This window comes from Temnothorax longispinosus, chromosome 9, assembly GCF_030848805.1.
Source record: "Temnothorax longispinosus isolate EJ_2023e chromosome 9, Tlon_JGU_v1, whole genome shotgun sequence".
In the NCBI taxonomy this organism is placed as follows: domain Eukaryota; kingdom Metazoa; phylum Arthropoda; class Insecta; order Hymenoptera; family Formicidae; genus Temnothorax; species Temnothorax longispinosus.
In genome coordinates, this window is record NC_092366.1 from 12036563 (window position 1) to 12060252 (window position 23690).

At 40.8% G+C, this 23690-nt stretch overlaps 2 protein-coding genes across 7 annotated transcripts in view; both read right to left on the reverse strand.

Annotated features, from left to right (window-relative positions):
- Shab (Shaker cognate b) overlaps positions 1 to 23690 on the reverse strand; it is a 651715-nt gene that overhangs the window by 94513 nt on the left and 533512 nt on the right. The window lies entirely within an intron of this gene.
- Positions 19723 to 20952, reverse strand: LOC139819815 (uncharacterized). Its single transcript, XM_071789563.1, has one exon. The coding sequence runs from the start codon at positions 20950 to 20952 to the stop codon at positions 19723 to 19725; it is 1230 nt and encodes a 409-aa protein (XP_071645664.1).

The window sequence follows — 23690 nt, forward strand, 5'->3', positions numbered from 1 at the left end:
ACAACAGTTGCCATTTGCGTTCTTTTTGATGTATCTACTCAAACCTTGAACTGGAATTTAGTTTATGACTTCCTCTTTATAATCCAATAATTTTAAAAATTTTTTTATGTTGAAAAAACGCGAAAAAAATTTCTTTTTTTAGAAATTTGACTTTTTTTTACAAAAATATTTATCAAAATTTTTTGAAATAAAGCAAAAAAACTTCCTGCGTTTTACTCTCAAAATAGTATACTTTTAAGGAAAAAAAAGCCTGCGGTCCACTGGACCCCATGTGACCACAACGGGTTAATATTTATAATATATCAATTGTTGTTGCGTTGTTTTTAATATTTGCCAGTTAATAAATAATTTCAAATTTTTGAACACTAAAGATGCTTATATACGATATGAACATAAGCTAGAAGGAATTAAGCATCAGAACCAGAGGATCGTCACTAGCCCGTTCGATCATGGAAGTCAAGCAACTTTGAGTGCGGTTACTACTTGGATGGGTGACCGCCCGAATAAAAAAAATACGGCAATATATTTCGGAAACCTTTCAACACTTTCTCAGAAATGTTTCAAGTGCGGGAATCGCGGACATTTTGCTATTCCACAGCTGTCTCAGAGATGTTGCAGAAACATTTTAAAATATTTATGACATGTGTCAACTCCATCAGATGAAACATTTTTTAAATATCTCTGAAAGGTTTCAGATATATTTTGGTAACCTTTCAGCACGGTTTCAGAAAGGTTTCAAGTGCAAGAATCGCGGACATTTTGCTATTCCATGCAGAGATGTCTCAGAGCTGTTGCAGAAACATTTTGAAATATTTATGAGATGTTTCAACCTATCGAATGAAACATTTCTTAGATATTTCTGAAAGGTTCTTGTGCTGTATTATTATTTGTCTTGTACATACGAACAGAGATCATACAAAAAAAAGAAACATAGTATATGGACATATTTTATATAATATATTATATAATATTATATGATTATATGTATATATTTAGATATGTTTCTATATAAAAATTTTTTTAGTGCTTCGAAATAGTCCGGTCAAATTAGCCCAAAAAATAGGGGTAAGGTTACAATAATTCCGATAGAGCTGAAAATTCGTACGAATGTTCGGAACACCATTATAAATAAACTGTGAAAAGTCCCCATACATCCCGTGCCTGGAAAAAATTTTATTTAAGGTCAAAGGTGGAAAAAATGGGTTTTTTGTGTTTTTCAGCCGAATGGTAAGTTTTATCATAAAAATAGCTTGGACAATAATTGTAGATCGTGCAATTATCTATAATAATTGTCTCTATACTTTTTTCTGTAAGAGTCACCGTTTCCGAGATATAATCATTCAAAAAGTTGAAAAACGGTGTTTTTCATAATATGCACACGTTTCCACGCCACCTGTGAGGTAGTGTACTTGACGCGTTTTTTTTAACGTGGTTTTCCCGGTAGGCCTATTCCACGAACTATTGTGACCGTATTTAATTCAACACTATACTATTTAATAATAAAAAATGGAAAATGTTAAAAATAATGAAAGAGGTGTGAATTGTAATGAATTGGGTTAAATTATTGGTCTGATTCATAACCATCAAATACTTCTGCATCTTCTTCTTCTTCTTGTTCTTCATGTTGTTCGTCTTTTTCTTCTTCTTCTTCTTCTTCTTCCTGCTGAGTGCAAATAAATTGTTCCAAGAGCGATTCATCAGATGTTTCCTCGCTGATATTGTATGAACCCTTTTCTGATGGCGATTCAACATTGGAACACGACTGACCTTGACAATTAGTACATGCTAATGAACAAAACAATCCAACTCCAGCTAACAAAATAATTTATTTTTTAAAACCTGGGAAAGCTCAACATCAGTCTGATATATATTCATCCCAAAGTTTATCTGCTTTTGCAAAGTGTAAAAACCACATTTTATTTTTACACGCAATAAGTGGCTGCGATACGACATCAGCATTTTACAGGAGGGGTAAAAAATCAGTTCTGAAAATGTTTGAGAAACAAGATTTAGTTGGTTGTGCTGAAGTTTTTAAAAATAGTAACTCTACTCCACAAGAAGTAATCACCAATGGAATGCGTTTTCTTCTTTCCATCTACGGAGCTCCAAAAAAAAATTATCTGCTTAGATAAGTTCCGCTACGTATGTTTTGTAAGAAATACTCGTAACAAAAAACGAGTGCAGTTAGCTTGTCTTTCTCCAACCTCTGCTTCTGCCCATCTATTTCGGGTATATTATCAAGTTCAAGTGTGGCTTGGTAATCAACTAGATCCAAAGGACTGGGGTTGGAAGTTGATCGACAATACATTGGAACCAATCCAGACTTTACTCCCACCTGCACCGGAAAAACTTCTCAACACAATTTTTTGCAATTGTAAAAAGGGATGTAATGCTAAATGCGGCTGTAAAAAAGTTGGATTGTTTTGTTCATTAGCATGTACTAATTGTCAAGGCCAGTCGTGTTCCAATGTTGAATCGCCATCAGAAGAGGGTTCATACAATACCAGCGAGGAAACATCTGATGAATCGCTCTTGGAACAATTTATTTGCACTCAGCAGGAAGAGGAAGAAGAAGAAGAAGAAGACAAACAACATGAAGAACAAGAAGAAGAAGAAAATGCAGAAGTATTTGATGGTTATAAATCAGACCAATAATTTAACCCAATTCATTACAATTCACACCTCTTTCATTATTTATAACATTTTCAATTTTTTATTATTAAATAGTATAGTGTTGAATTCAATACGGTCACAATAGTTCGTGGAATAGGCCTGGGAAACCACGTTAAAAAAACGCGTCAAGTACACTACCTCACAGGTGGCGTGGAAACGTGTGCATATTATGAAGAACACCGTTTTTCAACTTTTTGAATGATTATATCTCAGAAACGGTGACTCTTACAGAAAAAAGTATAGAAACAATTATTATAGATAATTGCACGATCTACAGTTATTGTCTAAGCTATTTTTATGATAAAACTTACCATTCGGCTGAAAAACACAAAAAACCCATTTTTGCCACCTTTGACCTTAAATAAAATTTTTTCCAGGCACGGGATGTATGGGGACTTTTCACAGTTCATTTATAATGGTGTTCCAAACATTCGTACGAATTTTCAGCTCTATCGGAATTATTGTAACCTTGAATGTCTACTTTGACCGGACTAAAACGTTTACGTTTCATTTCTCGTTCTCTGAAGAAAATGTATCAGTTTCCGCATCTACTAAGGCATGTTTGAAACGCAAGTCTTTGAATAATGCAAAAAGTCGTATAAATGTCCAGAACATGTGAATAAATATTATAAATATAAATAAATATATCATAAATATATATAAATATATTATAAATATTATTACTTTTCTTATACACTAAGAAAAAAAGCTGTTGCTTCAATTAAAGTGCTATCACGGGGTGCCAAACACATCTGGATTTATTAAACCAATAATTAAATTATTTATTTTTATAATCGAATCTAATAATAATAATTAAGTTATTGATTTAATAATTCGGATATTTGGGTCTAATAATAATACAATTGAATTAACTACTTATGTTTTTGGCACCCCGTGATAGCACATGTAATTGATTTTTTTCTCAGTGTACTTTAATGTAGTAAAATTCCAACCTCTTACGCATCGCGTAATTTTGTTCAGCCGCCTGTCACCAGCAGCGAGGGTACCGTTTTTGGAACACCAGCGCCACCATCATCTAAGTCGGTCCCTCATTACTGAGGATCGTGACCACATGAATCGTGGACCATCTGTCGCCATGATTCTCTGTCCTCAGCTCGGCGCATCGCCTCGTGCATAGACCCCTGTGTGGTCTTTCTGACGGCATCGCCCCATCTGGTCGGGGATCGGCCTCTGCCTATTTTTCCCTCGACCTGACCAACGATCATAAGTCTCTCCAAGTTGTCCGGCTCGCGTCTGGAGATGTGCCCAAAGAACCTCAGAATATGCCTTAGGCAGATCGTAGACAAGCGAGTTTGAATTCCAAGTTCTTGCAAAATTGACGCGTTTGTGCGATGGGCCGTCCAAGGCACACCCAGCATTTTCCGCCAGCACCACATTTCGAATGCATCTATTCTGCTCCTCAATCTTGCCTTCATTGTCCATGTCTCAGCAGCATATAGGAACACTGAGAAAACCAGGGACTGGACTAGTCGGATCTTGGTCTTCCTGCTCATGCCACGATTCCTCCAGATTTTGCCGAGCCGCCTCATAGCATCCTTTGCCATTTGGCTGCGGCGGTTTACTTCCCTGTCGCAGCTTCCATCATCGCTGATTACGGAGCCCAGGTATACGAAGTTCGAAACCACCTCCAAATCACGGAGCTCGTGTGTGCGCTGCAGGGTCCCGGCACGATCGATGAACATTAGTTTGGTTTTGCTTCTGTTTATGTAGAGTCCCAGTTGCATACTCTCGACCTCCACCCTACGAAGCAGCTCCGCCAACTCGCTTTCGGTTGCACCCAAAATCGTGGTGTCATCCGCGAACTTAAGATTACTGATCTTCCTCCCAGTTATCCGGACACCCCCCGTCCAGTCCTCCAGCATTTTGCGCATGATATATTCGCCGTAAAGGTTGAAAAGCTTCGGTGATAAAATGCAGCCCTGTCGCACTCCCCTTCGTGCGCTGAAGGGCCCCGAAGTGGCATCCTCCAGTCGGACTCTACATGTGCCATCCAGGTACAGGTTTTGCACAAGGAGTATCAAGTGTTCAGGAACTCCCATCTCTCTCTCATCACCTCGAACATTCTCTTCCAGCTGACGCAGTCGAACGCTTTGGCATAGTCAATGAAACACATCAGTAATGGCACATTAAATTCTCTGCTCTTCTCAATCAGCTGTCGGACGTTAAGGATTTGTTCGCGTGTGCATTTTCCTTTGACGAAACCAGCCTGTTCTTCTGAGATATGCCGGTCGATGTAATTTTCTAGTCTTGCCTTAATTATGCTCAAGAGTATCTTACTAGCATGTGACAACAGTGATATTGTTCTGTAATTTTCACATTTGCGGGTTGAACCTTTTTTGTGCAGAGGGACAAGTATAGACTCAGACCAGTCATCCGGCCATCGTACAGTACTCCAGACCCTCTGACAGATCAAGTGGAGCATGTGCGTGCCCTCTGGGCCTAGGTTCTTGAGCATTTAGGCTGACTCTATCGCCTCCGCTAGTTTTGTGTTTCAGTCTTGCCACGGCCCATTCTATCTCCGCAAGAAGAATGTCCGGCTCCCTCACGCCGCATTCGCTCATTCTCAATTCTTCTGAATCCTCTGTTGCCGCGTACAGACCTCGGCAGTATTACCTCCATCGTTCTAGCACCTTGTATCGATCTGTGATGATAGCTCCCGTATCATCCTCCAATGTCCAGCTCTTGATCTTAATGTCCTTTGTCAGTGACTTGACTTTACAGAACATGTCTTTTGTGTGTGCCCTGTTGGATGACTCCTCGATCTCCTGACACACTCTGTCCACTTCTGCATCCTTGTCCTTACGGCAGAGTCTTTGGACAGTTCTGTGCAGCTCGCGGTAGTGCCTTCTATCATCTTCAGTGCTTAGACCATTCTCTTTTAAGGTTCAGCGGCGCAGGACGGCGGACCAGGTCTCCTGGCTCATCCAGTCAGGTCTACTACGCGGACCCCGGCGTTGTTGTACAATGGTCTCCGCAGAGTCTATTACGACTGTTTTTAGTCTGACCCACATATCATTGGCTGATTCTGTTGAATCTGTCTCCATTCCCAAAAGCCTAGTGTGCATGTCCTGCCTGAACTGCGATATTGCATCAGCGTGCATGTGTAGTGCCTCGTTGTTACTGGCTTTATGGACGACTTTGAGCCGGGCTTTAAACTCCGCAACCAGCAACTGTTGATCGCTTCCGCAGTCCGCCCCGGGTAGTGTCTTGGCATTAGCAGAGAGAAACCTGAGAGAGGCCATCCCGGCATTTTTCGTCAATTTTTCTGTGTCGCATTTTCCGACGCGCCGTCTGAGAAAGTGCAACTCAACTACGTCGTTTCGCTCGGTAACCGCACATGGTTTGCGTCCGTGCTAATGGTTCGTGTCCGAACTAGCCAGTTAGAGGGGATATGCTGCGGCCGCGGCGCACAGTGGAGCCGTTTGCGCGAATCGCGGAAAAAATTATGTTACTTGTGAAATATGCAATGAATGATCATAGAACCTTTCAATGTTGACTTATAAAAATTGCAAAAGTGTATACTTATTAAAAATTAATGATAGGAACAAGTATTTGATTGAAATTAAATAAAAATTCAATTTACATTTAGTTTACGTATAAGAGCAAAGTAATTCTTGCGTCTCATCGCTTAAGTCTAAATTTTTTTGATGTGGTTTACTTCTTAAACTAGTTATTAACGGATCGGATGACACAAGCATCATATGCATAACATCTTCATTTGTAAACAGACGGCTACATTTTCTACTATGATTAAGTCGATATCGTTTATAGTCCTTATTTCTTGCCTCTTGAACTTCTTCCGATAATGTCCCAACAGGTAACGCTGCATTTTCCGAGGCATTTTCTATAATTTCCTTACCGTGAAGAAGAATTTTATGAACGGTAATTGGCATAAAGTACCAAGAATATTTTTCAATAAATATTTTCGCTGCCTTGTACGCATAAGAACCGAATTTTTCTGAATTTATTCTTCACCACAATTAATTGTTTGTAATATTGTGGAAAATCTTCTGATCAATTCCTGGTCAACTCCAGTTATTTCTGCTGTGATTTTTGGATCAGCAAAAAATTGTCGAGAAGTATTTCCGTCATTAGATGATCCGGAACCTTGTTTAACGATGTCTACCCTCAGTCCAAGTTTATTATAAAAAGCGTCTTGTATTCTTTTTTTTGTTTCTTCTTTTTGAACGCGTGTTTCTGGCGTTGTTGACCACTTATTCTTGAAAGACAAATTGTAGGCAACATGTAATATACATTCCATGAATTTGATTCGTGCGTGCAAGGGTGACATTCCTAATTTGAGTGCTTCTTTTCTTTGTTAAACCTTTTATTGGGTTACAGCTTGAGCTACCTTACCGTTTATCATCGTAAATATCATTTGATGATTTATTTTGAATGTGGTTCCGAACTTTTCTATTTCTGTTTCTCGTAATTGAGCAATTTCGTCATCCATACGTTGCTTTTCACTTTTTATTTTTTCAGCAGTTTTTTGTGTATTCAAATTGTATTGCTCTGCAATATCTCGTTGAAGAAGGTCGATCATTATTCCAAATAATAATATTTTTATCGTAAAATGAAGTAAGACGTAAGGGCACCATCTGTGACTAGTTAGTGCCAATTGTTATAAAAGACTTTTGCAGCAACAATGCACTCGAAACAACAATTATCCGTTGCGTTCCTTTCTCCTTTCAAGACATGAAAAGCTTTTCCATCTCCTATCAAGAATTAGTCACAGATGATGCTCTTACGTCTTACTTCATTTTACGATAAAAATATTATTATTTGGAATAATGATCGACCTTCTTCAACGAGATATTGCAGAGCAATACAATTTGAATACACAAAAAAAACTGCTGAAAAAATAAAAAGTGAAAAGCAACGTATGGATGACGAAATTGCTCAATTACGAAAAACAGAAATAGAAAAGTTCGGAACCACATTCAAAATAAATCATCAAATAATATTTACGATGATAAACGGTAAGGTAGCTCAAGCTGTAACCCAATAAAAAGTCTAACAAAGAAAAGAAGCACTCAAATTAGGAATGTCACTCTTGCACGCACGAATCAAATTCATGGAATGTATATTACATGTTGCCTACAATTTGTCTTTCAAGAATAAGTGGTCAACAACGCCAGAAACACGCGTTCAAAAAGAAGAAACAAAAAAAAGAATACAAGACGCTTTTTATAATAAACTTGGACTGAGGGTAGACATCGTTAAACAAGGTTCCGGATCATCTAATGACGGAAATACTTCTCGACGATTTTTTGCTGATCCAAAAATCACAGCAGAAATAACTGGAGTTGACGAGGAATTGATCAGAAGATTTTCCACAATATTACAAACGATTAATTGTGGTAAAGAATAAATTCAGAAAAATTCGGTTCTTATGCGTACAAGGCAGCGGAAATATTTATTGAAAAATATTCTTGGTACTTTATGCCAATTACCGTTCATAAAATTCTTCTTCACGGTAAGGAAATTATAGAAAATGCCTCGGAAAATGCAGCGTTGGGACATTATCGGAAGAAGCTCAAGAGGCAAGAAATAAGGACTATAAACGATATCGACTTAATCATAGTAGAAAATGTAGCCGTCTGTTTACAAATGAAGATGTTATGCATATGATGCTTGTGTCATCCGATCCGTTAATAACTAGTTTAAGAAGTAAACCACATCAAAAAAATTTAGACTTAAGCGATGAGACGCAAGAATTACTTTGCTCTTATACGTAAACTAAATGTAAATTGAATTTTTATTTAATTTCAATCAAATACTTGTTCCTATCATTAATTTTTAATAAGTATACACTTTTGCAATTTTTATAAGTCAACATTGAAAGGTTCTATGATCATTCATTGCATATTTCACAAGTAACATAATTTTTTCCGCGATTCGCGCAAACGGCTCCACTGTGCGCCGCGGCCGCAGCATATCCCCTCTAACTGGCTAGTTCGGACACGAACCATTAGCACGGACGCAAACCATGTGCGGTTACCGAGCGAAACGACGTAGTTGAGTTGCACTTTCTCAGGCGGCGCGTCGGAAAATGCGACACAGAAAAATTGACGAAAAATGCCGGGATGGCCTCTCTCAGGTTTCTCTCTGGCATTAGTAATAGATGAGCGCCATCTGGTGTCAATTAACACATAGTCAATTTGGTTTCGGTATGCATCTCCTGGTGACATCCACGTATATAGCCTCCGTGGATGTTGCTTGAACCAAGTATTCATGATGGTGAATTGGTTACCTATGCAGAATTGCAGAAGCATTTCTCCTCTCTCATTGCGGGCTCCCAAACCGTGCTTTCCTACTGTTTGGTTAAGGTGTGTATCGTGCGTAGTTTCTCCCACTTTTGCATTAAAGTCGCCCAGCAGGACGGTAGTCTCCTTTCTCGGTCTCACACGGCAGACTGTCTCAAGCTTTGGGTAGAAATCAGAGATTTCCTCCTCCGTACACTCGGTTGTAGGCGCATACACCTGGACGATGTTCAGGGTGTGCGGGCGGGCACCAATTCTAATCCTGATTATTCTGTCATCAATCGCCTCATAACCACAATAGTGCACAATAGTGCACAATAGTGCACAGTCCCTCAGATTCTTTGCAACAATAAACCCAACTCCATTGTTGTTCTTTTCACCGTTACCAGCAAGGAATATCATATTTCCATTACCAGTTTCAAAGTGTCCACTATCTTTCACTCAGGCCCAGTATATTTACTCCGCATTTTTGCATTTCCGATTCCACTGTCTCTCGCTTCCCTGGTTGTAGCAGGCCGCGGACATTCCATGTGCCTATTTTTATGTGTTGATTTCGTCGTACTTTGGGTTGTTTACCACCAGTAGCCCAGTTTCCATAAGAAGCCTGGTGGGTCACCCTCCTGTGGCCGGTCGCCAATTTCACAACAAACGGCCCGGAACCATCTAGGCGCCGGGGGTCAGCCGGATTGCCCGACATATCATTCCTCCTATTGTCCGTATTCATGTGGTTTTCTTGGGATAATAGTCGTAGTGGTTTCCCATTGCCTTCTACGCCAGGTTATTTAGAGGATGCTCGTCACTCACGGTACCCGTAACCTCCGCTTGTTGCTCGGCGGTGTTGCTCTACTGGTTTTTTGGTCCACCCCGGGTATATTATTTCCCCGGTACCCTCTATTTCTAGCGGGCTTTCCCCTATTCGCCATCTGGGAAGGTGTCCGATGGGAGACCAGCAACCCCGCACGGTATCGCCGATACCCCCTCTTTCTTCCACACATCCACCTGAAAAAGCGGTGGCTGTGGAGGGCGAGTTCCCCATTGGGAGGGGGGTTCGACTTGTGACGTGCCCCGAAAATTCCGGGGACACGTGCACCCGGTAGCCACCGCCGCCTTCTACCAGACCACGCCCCAGATCCCCGGAAAAAAACCCCCGCAGAATTTGTGATACCTGCCAGGGATTGAACCCGGATCTCCAGAGCGTGAATCCACTGTCTAGCATTGGTGGCTACCACTCGCATCCACAGCGCCACCAACTTTTGCCCAAAAATTGACCACTTTCATAGTACGGAGATCAGTCTCCTTATATCTTACTCCCTGACTATAACTAACCTAACACGAATAACATCCTAAAGCAATTAGCCAGCATAAACGGCATGTTAACGCGATTAATGTGCTGACGCGGACGACATTCCAACGCAAGTAATATTTGGTAATTCGATATGCCATGAACACCGTGTGCGCAAGACGCAACCACGAGCGCGGACATTACACGAAAACGGACTCGCATTACCGGATTTCGCCAACGAATCTATCGCGATCTCCAGAGGCTCGCTATCACGTCTTTATCACGATTCCGCGGCCACGATACCATCCCGAGGCCCTTCGCTCTCACTGTCGATCGCAATTTTCTACTCGGTCTCAAGGACCCGGATGCGTCGCGGTATTACACGCAATTTTCCGAGCGAGAGCGCGTACCGGAGGGCGGCGTCGTGGCTCTACATTTCGGTATTACTTGCGGGCAACCTCACCGGTGTAACGCCTTCTCCTGGGACTCCTCGCCGTCACCTCGTACTCAATCGTCGAATGCGAAAAACTGACTCCCGATTTGGGGCGGCTATCGCGGAGCTTAATGTAACGTGTTCGGACTCGCCGACGGACGACCAGAGAGTGTCTCGCTAAATCCGCTCGATTGCGGAATCGATGTGGCACCCCCTTCTGTAGAGACGCGCCGACCGATCGGGAGCGAGCTTGCAAGCTCGCGCGATATCTCAACGCAGGATCGTCGCAAGGGGATCTTTCGGGGGCGCGCAACGGTCACTCGGCGGCGTAGCGACTCCTTCAATTTGTCCCTGGGCAGCGGACTGGACTTCGTTCTGGCCGGTGTGCCTCCGGTTTGACCTCGGGGCGGTGATCAGCCACCCCGCGGGCCGGTATTTCGTGAAGACAAATTGCTGAGGCAGGCCGGGTTTTTCCCAGGCGCCTGGGGCCCCGCTATCGGCGGCCTTGTCCGTCGCTGCCTCACTCGCCGCACGCCTGCCGCGTTGCTCTCGCCGCCCGCGATCACAATGGTTTCCGCTCTCGCCACCCCTCCTCGGTCCTTGGTCCTCCCGGACCCTTCCGTTACCGGTACTCCCTCGAAGATTCGCCGTGGTGTGGGTGAGGCGCCGCGCGTATTACGATTACATAAAAGAAAATAAATAATCAAATTGCGGAAATAATATTAATATTCGGCCCCTGGAGATTCCGTCGTCGCCTCTCTAGCTCGTCCCTGGGCGCGAAATTCCGCGCCTTGTGACGGCGGGCCGCAACGTCATAGGTCTTACAGCAAACTATACGAAAATAAAAACATAAGTATTTTGACTTCTGCGAATTAAGAAGTTATTAATAATAGATGAATTTTGGAAGATTTGTGTAAAAACTTGTAACATTTAACTAAAAATTACAAATTTTAATTAGCCATAATTGTAAAAGATTTTTGAACTGTACAAACAAATCGGTATTTGTTACTATTTACACAAAATTGTAGTATTTTATGAGAAACTAAAAACTGGATTAGATTTTCTAATTTGTATAGTTTTACGATATGTAAATTGTGGTAGATTTCTATAGTCATTTATAAATAATTGTAGTATTCTACAAGTAAGCAGATGTTTTAATTTTTTATGGTTTTGTTGATTCTCAAATTTTTAATATTTGTAGATTTTTGTATTATTTTTTATTAAATTGTAGATTTTCATGAAATACTACTTGCAATAATTTCTTGATTTGAGAATATTGTAATTCGTGGTACTATTTCGTAGATATTTCTGCAAAAAAATAACTGACAGCAAGCATGTTCAAAAGCGAGACATAAGACGTCTAAAAGATATCTTTTAGACATCTTTTGGACGTCTTACAAAAAAAGATAGCTAAAAGATATCTAAAAGACGTCTTATGCGGTTTTAGACATGTGTGTATGTGGTGCTGGGTAAGGTTTTTTTTTATAATGACTCACTTTTTATTTTACAGATAAGTTAGAATAAAGAAGTTTTTTTCTTTTTGTAATTGCGCGGCGCGACGTTGGCCCAATAGGCCTATTTTGTAATGAGCCGGCACTGGTTTCTGATATTCACCCGGCATTAAGAAAAAATTATATTCGTATATCCGATTCAAAATTTTATTACTCTTTTTAAACTGAATTTGTTTCTTAAGAATTTTTAAAAAATTATATATTTGCGCTGGTTATGACACATATAGACTATATATAACACTTACCTCAAATTAAGAAGTAGTCTACCACGTAAGACGGTTGGCTCACGATCCAGAGGTCCCGAAGTCTCGAGTTCGAATCCCATCAAGGTAAGTGTGTTTTTCAAGTACGAGAAAATATTTATAATCATAGGTTGCATCTTAAGAAACTTTAGTTAAAAAATAGTAATAAAATTTCAAAATAAATGTAATTTTTTTTATGTCGGGTGAATTTCCTCATTAGAGAGTGTTTTAAGTCTAGTATTTCCTTGTAGTCTACTGTACTCAAATAGATATAGAAATGTGTAGAATACCAGTATTAGTTGTAGTTTGGCGTAGTTTTACCGAAAAACTTATAGATCAAGATGCACTAAAAAAATACAAAAATTTACAAAAGTGTTCCAATTCTAGCATTTTCATGTAGGATTTTGTAGTACTTCTTAAATTCATGTAGAATTTAATATATTTTTGCAATTATATTTTATAGTTTTTTGAGTACACTTTTATTTTTTTTTTAATTTTGTAGAAATATTTCTACCAGGGCCGGGACAACGAAAGGGATACCCTGAGTCCACCAACGAGTCAGCTAACCTGAAGTAATAAAGAAAGATTATTCCGAATCCACCGATAAATCGGCTAATCCGGGACAACGAAAGGGATAGCTCGAGTCCACCGACGAATTAGCTAACCCGAAGTAGTAGAGAAAGATTATTTCGAATCCACCGATAAATCGGTTAATCCGGGACAACGAAAGGGATAGCTCGAGTCCACCGACGAATCAGCTAACCCGAAGTAGTAGAGAAAGATTATTCCGAATCCACCGATAAATCGGTTAATCCGGGACAACGAAAGAGATACCCCGAGTCCACCGACGAGTCAGCTAACTCGAAGTAATGGAGAATAGTTATTTGTGTAACAAGTGCGGGAAGTTGAGAATCGGACACGGGTGCGGAGTGGACGCACGAGCCGAAGGCGAGTGCGATCACCCGCACGCGTGTCCAATTTTCAACCCGTACGTGTTACACACCCTATTTTATATTACAAAGTGCGTGGAAAGTGGCCCATTGCGCGCGCGTTCTCTGTGTGACGGACGGCCGATTCCACACACGAGAGATTTTCCGCTCGAAACGGTGCGGTAATGTTCGAGCGGAGGATTTTTCGGTGTGGAATTGGCTATTTGTCGCACAGATGGCGCGCGCGTAACGGGCCACTTTCCACGCACGTGTTATATAAAGATTATTCCGAGTCTACCGATAAATCGGCTAATCCGGAATAAACAAGATGATCAAAAAGAGTTAGAGGGATGGGAGGGTTAGTGTATGACCGAGAGACTTCCCGAACACGAGAATGTAATAAAAAAGGCGGGAGCCGATATATATATATATATATATATATATATATATATATATATATATATATATAAGTATAGGACTTACTACTTGATGTGTTTTCAAAACGTTGAAGCGGACTCCTTCCTGAATGGATTTTGGTTGGAGGATGTGCGGTCGGATTTCTGGCACTGACTCTAAGTGCGGAATCGTGACTCAAAGACCGAAGAGATCACGATTATAATCCCGAGACTAAAGCACGAGACTAAGACTTGAGACGCTTGAAGAGAGTCGAAAGCATTTTTTGAGAGGAAGTCCCGCAATGTCAGGGATTTATATAGGAAAATGGAAGGAATGGAAGGGGTGGATTTTGTGTGGGATGTGTCTGGTTTTCATTTTTGAGACTTTTGGTTGGCGGGATTCTTCTAATTTGTGTTTAAGGATTTCTTATTGGGTGGGATGGTCTTCACCCAAAAGGTGGATTCTTAAGTCTTCGCCTATCCTAGAAAGCTAGAGACGGTTATCAATTTTTCCGGTTTTCCATTGGTGAGTCCCCTCGTAAGGCCCCCACTGTCTTATTGGGGGTGTAACCCATCGCTTCTTCCAGTGACTCATTTGTTTTCGACTTTCGCCGATTTCTCTTTTATTAAAGTTCTGGGTTCTTAGTTTATCTTGCGACCCTATTTTCAGCACCAACAAATGCGTTCCATCTAATCTTAATTGCAGTTTTATTGCAAACAGAAACTTCCGCCACGTGCTCTTACAGGATTTCCAAGAGCACGTTTTAGACCTCGTTTCTGTTTGTCGGAACATTGCGCGGGCAATTTTGAGCTAATCGCGCGATGCAATAAAGATTCTAAGCAAACTCCGTTTGGGATTAAGGCCCTTTTGTTTCGTCGTGTCGCCGTGTTTTATAGTTATGGGCCGACAAGGTTGATGAGAATCTGGTCACGTATGCCCTGTCTGTCAGTATTTCGTCATCTGGAAGGTTGCTTTTAGTTGTCCAAGCAAATAGGTAGTTTGATCATAAAAAAGGAATGTGAGGAGATCAAAGCTCACTCGCCGATCGATAACCGTCCGTGCTCAGTTTATTTATCCTTACCTTAAGGGATATCTTAAGCGCTTAATAGAAAAATCACGCGAAAAAAGGAATTCGTGGAATTCGCAGGACGTAACATATAAATATACTTATTTTTTCATGTACATCGTGGACAGAAAGGTTAATCTTTTTGTTATAAGTTTTGGAATGTGTTTGTTTAATTTTATAATTTATTTTTCAATAGGAGAATTTTTTTATTGGACAAGACGAATGCATTCCGAAATTTATCACAAAAAAGGAGCAACATTTCTGTCCACGATTGTACAATTATCCCCTTTCTGGTTAAACCATAATTTCCGGCTCATTGTATATAGAATATCCATACGATATCGCGAGTGCTATATAATTAATATCTTGCGATATTTTTTGGTCTGCCTCAGATATCCTGTGGACATCATCTAAGATGTCTGCAAGATACTAAATAGCCGGACACTTGTGCATCTACTGGATATCCACCGGATATCTGAGACCATTTTGGGATATCCTGCGGTTATTGAGATATCCCAAAATGATGTCTGTAGGACGTCCGTCAGATAAAGTGTGCTGTGTGGGTTTGCTGGTCTGATCTCAGGCTATTAAGAATTAATTACGCGAAGATATCACTTTTGGATCAATGTGGTTACCATTATAAGGGAACAATATGAATTTTTAATGAACAAAATAGTTAAAAAATAATTTGTTTATGATAGTACTGTTTCAACAATTTGAAAACGTTATTGTTTACAAGAACCAATTGCTGATTTGAATTATGTGGGAAAAATCATGACTGAAATGTATAGCGTTTTCCTATACTTATAATGCGCATTATTTGTTGTAAAATTAGCAATAAATTAATGGCTAATAGTGAAACCTATTCCAGTAGCTATTCGATCATGAACCACATATTATGAAAAAAGAAGTACTGTTATACAGAAACATTAATATTGAGTGTTTTTCTGTATAACAGTACTTGTTTTTTTATAACATAAGGGTTAGGCTACTGGAATAGATTTCACTATCATTAGTTTATTGTTAATTTTACAACAAATTTTACAACAAATAATGCGCGTTATATAGGAAAACGCTACCCGCACAGCACCTTTTATTGCAAATATATATTAAATACGTAACTATGTTGCATTTTCATTGCATTCTCCGGAAAATCGATTTTCTCTAGATTTTCTTGAAACTGTGAATATACGTTAATTTATCAAAAAATGAAGATTAATCCGCCAATGATAATTTAAAACAGGAAACTTTATTAAAATTGACGCAAATGGCGAGTAACAATATCGCTTAATCACGACGTTTTGACTCGGGGGATTGGGTCTTTCTCAAGTGTCTTACAACAAAAAAAATCGGTAACGCCGGAATTAGTTAAAAATCTAACAGTAATATGAAGGAAACGATAAGATGTCCTACCTATAAATTGGCATAAAACTATCGCTCTCTCGTGAACATCTTAGGAATATGAAGATTTTGACCGAAAAAGTCATATGTCAAGGGCTAAACCAAAAAACTTTCCATTAAGAAGCGTTATGAAGTAAAAATAAAGTATAGAGTGATGGGTAATTACATGTTCGATATCGTAGAGCACCTTAATGCGAATTTCACAATGTTAAAATGCATGATGCATAAATAGTCAGAACGGTTACAAACGGAGTCGCACGGTTAGAAGATGACGACCGGTCGAGAGCAAGCAAGCAATTGACGGGATTAAGAAACGTTATAAGGTTAAAAGAGTAAACATAACAGATTTATATACTAGAGATGACTTTGTCGTATTCACTTAATGAAAAACATTTCCGCTATTTCACGCTTTCTGACATTCTTTTCTTTGTGCAGTATGTCTACATCAGACCATTTAAAATCGTCCCGGCACGATACACGGTGCTCGCTTACCACCGAACGGCATCCGTCATCTTTTCTGATGTCGTTCTGGTGCTCCTTAATACGCATTTGCAGATGTCTTTTTGTCTGCCCGATGTAAGATGCGTCACAATTACCACCGTTTATTCTATATACCAGCTCAGTTTCACGGTCCTTATCAAATATATCTTATTCTTTCTTGATTATTACATCAAGCTCCTTCAGGATGGTGTATACCGTATCGCGTTAATTTAGGTGTGCTTTATGCGTAGTATAAATTTCAGTCTTGGGGTATTAAAAATCGAGATACTGAGCTTTAAAGTTTCAACTTTTAACATGGAATTTCTATTCCGAGCTATTGTGAAACAGACATTATACGCTAGATGCGTACCTCGGGGGGCGACGAAAAGACCCAAAAGTTGTAGAATTGTGCCGCCCAGATAGCGCTTTCATCGCCCCCTCTACCCCCGCTGCGGTACGTATCTAGGGCAAAAAGACCCAAAAGTTGTAGAATTGTGCCGCCCAGATAGCGCTTTCGTCGCCCCCCCTGCGGTACGCAGCTAGCGTATAATGAATTGTGAAAAAAATTTTCTCTAAATGTTTTTGAAAAATTAGTATATGATGCTCCATAAAAATAGAAATAATATGCGATACCCTTGTGTCAATACCCTTGCGGTACTCGTTTTCGAGAAATACTTGTGTAAAGTACGCGATTTGATGAATTTTTCGTTTGGTTTAGAGTGACAAAAGAGGAGAGGCGTCAGTTACTTGGCAACGCCGCATGAGTTCTCACGCGTGAAGTTAACTTCTTATTTTTTAGATGTTATTATATGTAATATTTTGTATATAAACAATTAACTTCAGTAAAATAACTCTTCTTTTTAAGCACGAATACAAGTTGAGCACGACTGGAGCCGGAAAACGTCCTTAAATACGTAATTAATGCAATAGGTATGAAATATTCAAGTCAAAATACGTATATGATAGGGGAAAGTGGGCGAATAGTGCGCATTGTAAGATAAATCTGTTAATACAAAATGGCTTTTATAGTTACAATTAATTTAAATGCAGCTATGGAACCTTAGTAGGTAAACTATGACAGTTCTAGGCCGGGGTTTTGAAGGGGGGTGAGGGGCGGGGGGGTACCGCGGACGGGGGGTACCGCGTTTTCGGGCGTCGCGGGGGGGGGGGAGGGGGTACCGCGTTTTCGGGCGTCGCGGGAGAGGGAGAGGGGGTACCGCGTTTTCCGGCGCCGCGGGGTTGGGGAGAGGGGGTACCACGTTTTCGAGCGCCGCAGGGGAAAGGGAGAGGGGAACCGCGTTTTCGGGCGTCGCGGGGGGAGAAAGGTACCGCGTTTTCTGGCGCCGCGGGGAGGGAGAGGGGGTACCGCGTTTTCCGGCGTCGCGGAGCGAAGGGACCCGCGTTCGCGTTTTCTGGCGCCGCGGGGAGGGGGAGGGAGTACCGCGTTTTCCGGCGCACAGTGGGGCGAACGCCTCATTTTTCGGTCATTTGCTTATAACTTCTACATTTTTCAATGAAATGACTTGAAACTTGACATAAATAATGTACGATTATTATACATTTATTGTATGAAATCAAAATTATTTAATTAACAATTTTTTATAAAACGCATGATTTTTTAATTTTTTAAATATTTTTTAGTTTTTTTTTAAATCGGTTCTATTTTTAAAAAAAATTTTTATTTTATACTTTTTTAGTGCTTTAATATGAATAATTATTATCGCATATTTCCTTAGTGCTCCGTACTCTGATGTTCTATTGTATTGTATTGTATTGTATTGTATTGTATTAGTACTTTATTACTCTCATGGGGTCCAAAGGGCGTTTTGTAGGGACGTACCCAACCCTTTACATGCTATTCAGTTATCCCCCGCCCTACCACTTCCAGCTTCTTTCTTCCGGGCTCTCCTCGTCCTCGTCTGAAATCATTAGAAGGTTCTCTTCCATCTTTTTTGTAATTTCATCCTCCGCCGTACTCTTCGGTTTTCTGCATTGCCTCTCCTTCCTTTCCATTCTCTTCTCTCTCTCTTTTCTCTCTTTGATCCTCTCCTCCAGAGGTTTGTCCTCGTCCATTTTTACGCTCATCCTACTACCTTCTCTTCTTCTCGCATCTAGCACCTTCCACTTGTCCTCCTCGCTTCCCATCTTTAGCAGGATTGTAAGCCATTCCCCTCTCTGACCCAATACGCTCACCTCCTTCACCTCCACCTCCACCCTCAGTCCTTTCGTTAACAGTTGTTTTATCTTGCTCCAATTTGAGCCTTCTTCGCCCCATTTCCCTTTCTCAACTCTGACTATTATATTTTTCTTTCTCTTCTCTTCCTCGTTCTCCTCGTTGTCTTTGTACCACCATATTCTCTTACCCCCTCTTTCTTCGCTCTCTTCTCTCTTCCTTTTCCCTTGGCCTTGCTCCAATCTGAGCATCCTTCTTTTCATCATGTCCAGCTCAATCTTCAGATCTTTCATTTCTTTCTTGTACTCCTTCATTCGCTCATCTATTATAGCCTCTATTACCTCCCTGTCGACGGTTATCGCCACTTTTCTACTCATCCTTCCTTTCTTTCCTGCCTTCGATATCTGTGAATAGAAACAAAAGACTGATTAACCTTTCTGTTTATTAAATCTGCTTTGCTCATCATCCCGTCCTCCTCCTATCTCTCTCCTCACTTCCATGGACAGCTCTTTCTGCCGCTTTTTACCTTTGCTCCTCCGTTAAACTTTTTCTGCTATCGCCGATAACTTTCTGTTGCCGTTCACCTTTTCTGTGCCACGTGCGTTTCTCACCTCGTTCTGTTACTCCCTTCTATCGATCTCTCGATCCTGCCGCAAATCCCTTTTACCTGCTGCGGCGACGTGTGTTGCGTATCCGTCTTGATTTTTGCTGTACTTGCCTCTGGTAGCACTTCCTCTTTCTCCCGAGTTAAGGACGTAATATGACGGCATACTCAGCTCTGTACATTCAATCTAATATATGAATATATATATTTATACCTACCTCGCCTTCCTTTCTCTACTATCTGCCTTGTCATTGTCCGTGTCCCTGTAGATTCCCTTCAGTCCTTTCGCTGTCTCGTCCTCCTTGGTCCTCTTTCGAGGGGGTATCGTCTCCTACCCCTTCCCTTTCTATTCTTTTCCCTCTTCCCTCTCTTCTCATTTCCTCTATTGCTTTCATCCATTTCTCTCCCTCCCCCTTCTCTCCAAGTAATCTCCCCACCACGTCCTGCCATCCCTCTCCGTTCCACTCCACCCATCTCGTACACTCCTCCCATATATGTTCCCATGTTTCCTCTTCTCTCCCACACATCCTGCATTTTTTGTCCTCCTCATTTTCCCAGCATAGTCCTTCCCTCACTTCGTTACCCAGTCTGAATCTTGCAATCCTGTTCCATCTTGCTTCTTCCCATCCCTTCATTAGATAGTCCGGGATCCCGTCCTTCCTTATGCTTTTATACCATCTATTGTATTTCGATCCTACGATCTTTTCCATCCTTTCTTGTCTCTCCTTGTCTCTCTCCTTCTTTTCCAATTCCTCCTCCTCCAACTCCTCTCCTCCTTCCATTTCTACTCCGATCCCTTCCAAGTAATCTTTTCTCTCCTGCTCCCATCTCCCTATTACCTTTCCTCTCTTCCATCTCTCTTTCATTTCTTCCAAACACTTTCTTGCTATCTCTCCTCCTCTACCTTCTTCCAATTTTCTTTCAAATTTCCATGCTCTCTTGCTTGCTCTACTTCTCATCTTCTCTCTTTCTAGCTCGTCTCTGACCATATATCCCGGCGTCCTCCAGTTTACTCCAAGTACCCATCTAAGATATCTCTCGTGAATACCTTCTACCTCCCTCCTCTCCTTCCATCCCAATACTTCTGCCCCGTATCCCATCACTGTCCATATCAGTGTGTCGTATAGCCAGATCCTTCTTTTGCAGTCCTTTTTCCACATCCTCTTCCCTATCCCCCACACTTCCCTCATTACTCTTGCTGCCTTCCTTCTTCTCTCTCTGATATGCGCCTCCTGCCCTCCATTCTCCTTCGTCGTATACCCTAAATACTTGAATTCTTTAACCTCTTCTAATTTTTTTCCTTTCCACCTCCAGTCGTACTTCTTCTTCCTTCCTCCTCCTTTTCTGAATCTCATTATCTTTGACTTCTCTATGCTCAGAGTTAACCCTTTTCTGTCTAGATATCCTTCTAACCTGCTTATCATTGATCTCATGTCCTGCTCCTCCTCTGCCAGCAGTGCAATATCATCTGCATACATTAGCGTGTATATTTTCTCACCTCTTAATTTCACTCCTTCCCATCCGCCTTTTTTTATATGATCCTCTATGTCTGCGATTAATAGGTTGAATAATATTGGGCTTAGTGGGCATCCCTGTCTCAGGCCTTTCGCCGTTCAAAATTGACCACCACTCTCTCCTCCTTTCCCTACTCTGCTCTTTGTTTCCCTCAATACTTCCTCTACTCTATCTATCAGTCCTTGTCTCACTCCTCTTTCTCTCATTGCCTTGATTAATACTCTTTTGTCCACTGAGTCGAAAGCAGCCTTCAGATCCACAAAAAACACCGTCATCTTTCCTTTCTCTTTTCCTATTTGTCTGTTCACCAGGTAGTTCAAAGCGAATATTTGATCCATCGTTCCCATTCCTTTCCTGAATCCCGTTTGATTATCGGGGATCAAATTCTTCGTTTCTACTTCTTCTCTTATTCTTTCCGCCAGTATCGCCGTGTAGATTTTGTACATCGAAGACATGATGGTTATTCCTCTATAGTCCTTCACCTCTTGCCCTTCTCCTTTTTTAACTAATGGGATTATCTCCCCTTCCTTCCATTGTTTCGGCCAGCCTTCACCTCTCCAGACACGCTTACATACCTCCCATATCCATTTCACCATTTCTTCTCCTCCGTACTTCCATGCCTCGTTAGGTATTCCGTCATTGCCTATTGCTTTTCCCGTCTTTAGTTTCTTTATTACGTTTCTTATCTCTTCTAATCCTATCTCTTCTTCCTCCTGTCTACTTCTGTCTCCCTCTCCCTTTACCACTCTGTTCTCCATTCCACCCATCAGATCCATGAAATACTCCTTCCACTCTTCCGGTTTTATCTCTTCATTCACCCTTCTTCTTCTCTTCCTTACTCTGCCTATCAACTCCCATACCTTTCCCTCCGTTTTCGCTTCTCCAATCTCTCTAATCATTCTTTCTTTCTCCTCCTTCTTCTTTCTGTCACACATTTCCTTATATTCTTTCCTTCTTTCTCTGTATCTTTCTGCCTCTCCTTTCCCTTTCCTCCATTTCCTTAGTTCTCTCCTCACTTCCCTCTTGCTCTCCGTACATTCCTCGTCCCACCACCCTCTTTTGTTCTTGATAGTCATTCTTTCATTCTTGTCCTTGTTCTCCTCAATCACTCTTCTTATCTTCCTTGTTCCTTCCTCTATTTCCTCTTGCAGGTCTTTTTCCTCCAATCGCGCCCAATTTCTCCCTAAATTGCGTCTTTCCTTCATCATTCCATACTCCCCTTTTTCTCATTTTTCAGTTCCTCTCCTCCTTTGCCTTCTCTTCGAGCTTCCTCTCACCCATAGTGTTTGAAGTTGAAAGAGAAATAGAGAGAGAGAGATTGCATAAGTGCGGCCATCTACGGCATTCGGATTGCGGTAGGTCGGCATGCGCGAAATAGGTCCGACCGCGTAGTAACCCGCGCGCTCTAGAACGGTCGAGCGCGAGCTTCCCGCGCGCTTGCGTAGGGATATCTGGAGGGGCGTGCAGCCCGGGCGAGCGACTCATTCGTTTCCCAGATTGCGTGCACGATGCTTCGTGCGCTTTTGCTAACGATCGAGATTATTGCGTCATATTGTCGGTGTCGCGTATCTCAGTTTTTGAATTGTCTATCCGTGTTTCATATTGTGATTAATTATACTCAATATTTATTCAACGAAATATACTTGACACTGCGAACATTACCGAGAGGAATCCAGGGATATCCATCCCGGCGAGCCAAGCCGGTACGTGGAACGAAGGAAGGCAGCCATTTGCTGCAACGTTCGAGAGAACCGTTTCGACAGGAATCACGACCCCTTTCGAAGTCTTCAAGGAAAAGTATTCTGTGGCGTGTTCTGTAAGACTAGCTCTAATTATTCACCGGAATTTCTCACAAGGTAACCAATCATTTCACAATCTGAGGAGAGACGTTAGAATTTCGTCTAGCGTCACGATAGGAATCCTGATCAAAGGATCCTAAGCTCATCTGAGGGTTATCCTTGCTAGTTCGAGGGAATAATAATTTTCGTGTGTTGAAAGGAAAACATCCTCTCTTATTTCAAGTTTGTGCACAATTCATTTCGAGTCTTATATTTTTACTGAGCTCAGTGTAAAGTAAAATCAGTTAAAATTGTGCGGTTGCAACCAAGTTTCGTGAACTGTAAACGACAAACTTTCTTACTGATTTATTATGTATTATATTACCTTGCGAACATTTTCTTTGTTTCTTTTAAAATAAGTATTCAATGAACTTGCGTTCTGTGCGAGATATAATCCTTCTTTTGCGTTATTATCAAATTCATTTCTATGCGTTTCTGTAAGCATTAATTACTTGATTTAATGATTATTCCACTGAGTATTGTGTTAACTCTGACTGATCAACTATATTGTTTCTGCTATTCTGAATTAATGTATCGATTCAATAAGCTTTGTGAATTCTGTCTATTGAGAAATTCTTATACTTTGTAATTTTGTATCAAATACATGATTTGACTAAAAGAAAATTAGTAGCTTTATAGAAGATGTCGATATATGATGAACTTTAACAAGTTAAAGAAAAATAATCTATATTTACGACTCACAGATTGATACATTGATTCAATAACTATATTACTTATGTTTGAATTTATATGCTGATTGATTTGATTCATTTGTTGAACAGTTCTATCCTGAAATCACATGTTTCTTTTTATTTTAACTACGTCAATAGAAACTCTGAGATTATGTTCCAGAAATATTTCCT

Bases quoted from the DNA above. Each gene is read 5' to 3' on its own strand.
- LOC139819815 (XM_071789563.1), bottom strand. From the start codon at position 20,952: ATGTATGCAGATGATATTGCACTGCTGGCAGAGGAGGAGCAGGACATG.